This window comes from Quercus suber, unplaced genomic scaffold (assembly GCF_002906115.3).
Source record: "Quercus suber isolate HL8 unplaced genomic scaffold, Cork oak 2.0 scaffold_632, whole genome shotgun sequence".
NCBI classification, from domain to species: domain Eukaryota; kingdom Viridiplantae; phylum Streptophyta; class Magnoliopsida; order Fagales; family Fagaceae; genus Quercus; species Quercus suber.
This window is the reverse complement of record NW_027070074.1, coordinates 92398-98565: the sequence shown is the minus strand read 5'-3', so window position 1 is coordinate 98565 and position 6168 is coordinate 92398. Positions and strand designations below refer to the sequence as shown.

The 6168-nt window shown below is 35.2% G+C and overlaps 1 protein-coding gene across 1 annotated transcript; it reads left to right on the top strand.

Moving 5' to 3' along the window:
• The first annotated feature begins 289 nt into the window (after nucleotides 1-289).
• LOC112038558 (uncharacterized) lies at nucleotides 290-5565 on the top strand. Its single transcript, XM_065765478.1, has 6 exons — nucleotides 290-720; nucleotides 1276-1382; nucleotides 3405-3513; nucleotides 3606-3767; nucleotides 4025-4198; nucleotides 5343-5565. The coding sequence occupies exons 1-6, from the start codon at nucleotides 463-465 to the stop codon at nucleotides 5370-5372; spliced, it is 840 nt and encodes a 279-aa protein (XP_065621550.1). The 5' UTR covers nucleotides 290-462; the 3' UTR covers nucleotides 5373-5565.
• The last annotated feature ends 603 nt before the right edge of the window (nucleotides 5566-6168 follow it).

Below are 6168 nucleotides of genomic sequence, written 5' to 3'. Positions count from 1 at the left end.
ACAACCTAAGTAGCAATTACCATGCCACTTTTCAAGGGTAGCTATGTACTAACAAGTTAGTCTTTTTTTTTTCTTTTTTTTCTTTGTTTCTTTCTTTATTTATATATATATATATATATATTTTTTTTAAGGGAGCCAGGTCAAGTCACTTTTATCCATTTATTTATCGAGGAGGGAAAAAAGGAAAAAAAAAATAGTGGGGCTATAAATTGTAATAATACTGAAACCCAGGGGCGTTTCAACTTTCAATCACATCCCCAGATTCAGAATCTCTATATAATGTAGTCAGCCTGCGCCACTCCTCTTGTGGATCCTCACACACGGCACATCTTTGCCAAAGTGATGAAATTCTTAACAAACCACCGCTAATTACCAAACAGCAACCAAAGTAACAATCATTATTAATGACTGACTGAGAGAAAGAAGGAAAGAAAGGGCAACCTCAAATGAGACACAGCGAAAATGGCTCTAATGGCGACTAAAACGAAGGTGCCGCTGCTGCTGCATAGAATTGTTAAAAATGGAGGGGCGTTTGGGAGAGTGGGGGCAACGCGTTCATCTTCAACGGCAGTGGTGGAGTCTAGGCCTGTTGGGTTGGGTGTGTTGGGACTGAAAGACTATGAGGATTATAGAAGGTCTTTGTATGGTGAGATCACTCACAAGGCCTTGCTGGTTGACGCTGCTGGCACTCTTCTTGTTCCTTCTCAGCCCATGGCTCAGGTCCCTCTCTCTCTCTTTCTCTTTCTCTCAGACGTGTTTGTATGTAATGTTTTTGTTGTGTCTGTATGTGATTTTTGGGTTAGTGGGTCTGATTGCATGTGTTGGAATTCTGGGTACTGTCTTTTTGCATTATTGGATTTCTGGGTTCTCACTTCTCAGTGGTTGTATTTGTACTTTTATTGTACTGTTAGAATTCAGAAATCTTTGCATGTGTGTTGTTGTTGTGTTCATGTAAGTGATTTTTTCATGTTTGGCTTAGAGGGTCTGACTGCATGTGTTGGAATTCTGGGTATCTGGGTAGTTTTTTTTTGGCATTAATGGATTTCTGGGTGTAAGTATGTATGAATTGGAAATCTGGGTTCTGAGGGAATGTATTGAATGAATTGAATTAATGGCTTTTTGGGTTTTTTTTAGTTTCACTTTTTCTTCTTTCTCTTTCTTATCTCTATTGGTGCCATCTTTTAGTAGAATTTATGGTTTTTTGGAGTTGAAATTCATGGATTTTGTCTTGTTCATTTTGACAACTCTCTATGTTTGTGTTTGTGTTTGTTATAGATATATAGGGCGATTGGGGAGAAGTATGGGGTGAAGTACTCAGAGGATGAGATATTGAACAGATACAGAAGGGCATATGGGCAGCCTTGGGGTGGATCCCGTCTCAGGTCCGTTCCAGTTCTTTTCTCCATTTCCAATTTTTTTGGATTATATGGTAGTAATCAATTATGTTGTTATCACTTCCTATTTTCTTAATCTTTTCCCTTTGTTTTTTTTTTTTTTTTTTTTTTTAATATCTTCGGGTAGTTTATCATATATATTTTGTCTCATATTTCAAAATTTTCCAAATGAGGTGCAAATATGCTGGAAAGTAATTTGGAATCAAGTAATGCCAAGAAGTAAGAACACAACATCTTTCACAACGGTGTTGTAATGCCAGTAATTTGGAGCACCTTATTTTCACCTTGAGTCCATTACTAACACCACGATTATTATGCCCCCAATCACAAAGGTCATGTCAACGGTTGTGAAAAAAAGTTATGAAAGATGTCATGTGCATTTGTTGTTTGGAACGGTTTTCTTTATTCTGCTTTCTTTTTCTTACAACAGTACTCAATGACTTTGTTTCTTTAAGAGAGTTGATACTTTTTGCCGACATGTTGCTAAAGTCACCAAGTGCCATGCTAAAGTTTTCCTTATTAACCCGTTTGTAATTAATGGGTTGGTGTTACGATCTTTCAGTTCTGACTTGAGGGCAGTGTTCTGGATTACTAAACAGTTTTCCGATTTGTATTATATGTTTTTGAAATTACAGTCACCATGAGGGAACAGGATCAGTTTATGTCTAGCACATAAGCAAGATATTTTTAAATTTTGGTCTAGGGTGTGGGACCAATTTAGTAATTTCATTGCTGATTGATGTTTTACTTCAGGAGTAAGTTACTAATGACATATGGATTAAAATTGTGTTGTCCTCCTTTCAAAGCATGCTGATTTATCTGTGTCAGCTCTAACAGTGATATGAGTTGGATCTATAAGTNTCTTGCTTTAGAAGGTCAAGTCCACATAATTTAATTTTTGGTCATGGAGTTTGCAAAACAAACTAAGGATATGTTGGGAAAAAAGATATATGAGGGGAGAGGAGAGGTGAAGGGTAGCCAGAAAAGATATTTGGCCACCCACCAGCCCCTCTCCTCTCCTCCCATCCCCCTCCAAACCTAGAATTAGAAATTCTATTACTTAGGTAGATCAGCTGAGCTGTCTCCAATTCAAAATCAAATTTATTGTTTCTGACCTCATCTCTCTCTCACGGAGATGGTTTTTTTTTTTTTTGGGGGGGGGGGGGGTGGGGTGTGGGGGTGGGGTTGAAAAAAAGAAGAAGATAACATGAAAAAGGAAAAGTGGCTCATTGCTTGCTTTCCCACACATTAGAAAAGAAATTTTATGAAACTTATTCAAGTGGAGTAATATTTATGCACGATCGTCTTTCATCTTTTTCTATATTTTCTCAGTGGTTAAGATGAAACTAAATCAACTTAAAAAAATTTAATAAATAATCACTGGAATTAAAAAGATGATCATGTACTACATCCAAAAACGGTAGAGTGATTAATGCGCTGGTGACAAAGACACATTAATTAAGGTGAGAAAGTATAAGTTTTGATAGAATAGAATGACGAAGAAAATTTAAAAAAACAGTGTATATCTTTTGATTTTGAACTTATCTTTTTCTCATGTTTGGTTTGAATACTCTTTTTAAATACAGTAATTTAGTAGGTCGGCCTAATTTTCATATAGTTTTGTTTACAAAATTTTATCATCTTGGTAATTCACTTATGTGTATGAACACTTCAAAATATCACCAGAGGATTTGTCCATGACTGTATCTAGATTTTGTGACCTTGTTAAGGTCAACCTATTTTCTTGCTTATTATCTTTAAAGGATCTAATGTAAAGTCCGTTTCCTACATGCCATGTTTTCGGGTTCTTAAACAGTGGCAATGGACACACTTCTACCTGTTTTCATTTCTTGAGCCCTTAGCTTTTAAATGAGTAAAATTGAACATTATTAAGAATGATATCCTTCACATTCCCATTGCCAGGACTGCAAAAGGTAGCAATTTTTCTGTCATGTTTGTTGAGGATCTCTTATCTTAATCAATAATGTTTTTGTTTTTCTTCAATTGCAGATATGTCAATGATGCAAGGCCTTTCTGGCAATATATAGTCAGTTACTCCACTGGCTGTTCAGATTCTCAGTACTTTGAAGAACTTTACAACTACTATAGCACTAACAAGGTTGGGTCATTTCTAAATTAGCTTTTATAAATTGCATGCTGACTTTTAAACTTATGTAGTTATAATTCTTTCTCCAATTTTTCTTTCCATAGGCTTGGCACCTCTGTGATCCTGATGCTGAGAATGTATTTAAAGCCCTTAGGAAAGCTGGTGTGAAGTTGGGTGTTGTGTCAAATTTTGACACTCGGTTAAGACCTTTAATGCGGTCTCTAAACTGTGACCATTGGTTTGACGCTGTGGCAGTTTCAGCTGAAGTATGTCCATTGATTTCTTCATTATATATAGTTTTATTTAATTTTTTATTTTTTTTATTACCCCCTTTCATATACACACACATGCATATGTACACTGATCCATATTTCATTAAATGAAGTCATTTAAACTTCAAGAAATAACATCATCCATATATCATAATTGTATTGGCAAGCTAATGGTGAACTTTTCTTATGAACAATTTGTTTTCCTCTACTATCTATGGTCTTGACTATGATTCTCTCTCTCCCTTAAACAGGTTGAAGCAGAGAAGCCAAATCCAACAATATTTCTAAAAGCTTGTGATTTATTGGGAGTAAAGCCCGAGGATGCTGTACACGTAGGGGATGACCGTAGGAATGATATATGGGGTGCTAGAGATGCAGGCTGTGATGCTTGGCTTTGGGGAAGTGAAGTTCACTCTTTTAAGGAGGTAGGTTGTCATCTGCATCTCTTATTTTCCTGGGAATTACTTGTATGAGTGTTTTTGCCATGTAATTTTTTATGTTACAATATATTTCAGGAAGAGAACATAGTGGTTATATCTCTGGTTCATATTCTTCTAGCTACTTCTTTTAATGATTCTTGCAACTGTCTTTTGAAGTAAAGAGCTGTGTGGGGATGTGGATGTTAAAAGACCTTTTTCTGTTGATTATTGAAGTTTCCTCAAATACACCCTATGAAAATATCTAATTTTAAAAATTCTCAATATTAGCTTCCTTTGTTATCTTTCAAAGCTTATCTTCATTTTAGAGGTAAATAAGAATGAAGAATAGGGTGTGAATGACTATTAAATTGTAAAGAATAATTTTTTTTAATGTTTTTAGTAAGAAAAAGGTAAATATTTAACATGCCTTTTGAGGAAATGCCCTTTCCTTCAATTGGAAAATGGTTGGTAAATGCGGTAACCAAGTAGATTTGCCTGGAGTATAGGCATCGTAGCATCAAAATCTATTTTCACAGTGCATATTATTAGGTATCAGTCGCATCTTTTTTTTTTCCACAAATACCCCCGCCCCCAAGGGAATCAGTTACATATTTAGTTTAATTAAAGTTATCTGTTTTTCAAATTTAAAGAGCAAAATTTTAAAACTTTTATGCAAGTGATTTGGCCACTTTACAAGTTATGCATTAACGTTGATACTGTGATTAGCATAATACTTATCATAGAAATATATCATATCTGCAGTTCAATCCGTTAATGTTAGATGTATAGTGCCATGCCAACTCAAAATTCCTAAAAATCAAGGCCTCTTTTGTTTCAGGTGAGGTCAGAAAAGTTTTAGAACATCTGAGGACCAGAATAACTGCGTGTGTTCTGTCTGTTTCTAGGATTTGCATGCTTGTTGTTATTGCTTTAAGGCTTAATGTATAATGTTTTGTTGCATCCTTCCTTGTAAATAAACTATCCATATCAATTCCATCACCATTTATTGTTAATCACATTGTTTGTCATTGCTGTTTCCTTATATGGATTTTAGTTAAACCACACTTCAGACTTCTCTAAACAATTACCTGATCAAGTTAATGCATTTTTAAAGTGAGTTTATGTTCTTATTTTATATTTTCTGATGCAGGTTGCTCAGAGAATAGGGGTCCAGGTTTAAAGAAAATTTGTCTTAAGCAACCCTTTGAAGGAAGCTCTATCTGTACAGTTTTTTTTTTTTTTTTTTTTTTTTTAGTTTTGGTAGAATTGTATTTTGTGTGCTGTGTTGTAGTCTGAATAAGAGAGTTGTGAGGTAGTAACTGATATTACAACATTATAAATAAAATAATAGTGAGATGATTTTGTTCTCTTCATGCCAAATAGCACACTTTTTTCTCCTTCTGAATATCATCCGCCATTCGCTGTTTGATGTTTCATATGCACAATATCAACCGCGCTATGCAATGACATTCTACCTATGATTGATATAATCTCTACCTGATGTGTGATAGAATACTGAAAACCAGTGTGTATGAGCTTGGTAGCATAGCATGCAGGCCTCATTTTTGGGTTTATCTGGGGTTATTTCTTTTCACAAAACTCCCATGTCCTCTCCTTTTGGGTTTATCTGGGGTTGTCTCTTTCCACAAAACTCCTTGTGCTGTGTTGTAGTCTGAATAAGAGAGTTGTGAGGTAGTAACTGATATTACAACATTATAAATAAAATAATAGTGAGATGATTTTGTTCTCTTCATGCCAAATAGCACACTTTTTTCTCCTTCTGAATATCATCCGCCATTCGCTGTTTGATGTTTCATATGCACAATATCAACCGCGCTATGCAATGACATTCTACCTATGATTGATATAATCTCTACCTGATGTGTGATAGAATACTGAAAACCAGTGTGTATGAGCTTGGTAGCATAGCATGCAGGCCTCATTTTTGGGTTTATCTGGGGTTATTTCTTTTCACA

Excerpts from the sequence above, each read along its gene's own strand:
- LOC112038558 (XM_065765478.1), top strand. The coding sequence starts at position 463 with ATGGCTCTAATGGCGACTAAAACGAAGGTGCCGCTGCTGCTGCATAGA. Across the intron at positions 1,383-3,404 it reads TGGGGTGGATCCCGTCTCAG|ATATGTCAATGATGCAAGGC; the intron begins GTCCGTTCCAGT and ends CTTCAATTGCAG. Across the intron at positions 3,514-3,605 it reads ACTACTATAGCACTAACAAG|GCTTGGCACCTCTGTGATCC; the intron begins GTTGGGTCATTT and ends TTCTTTCCATAG.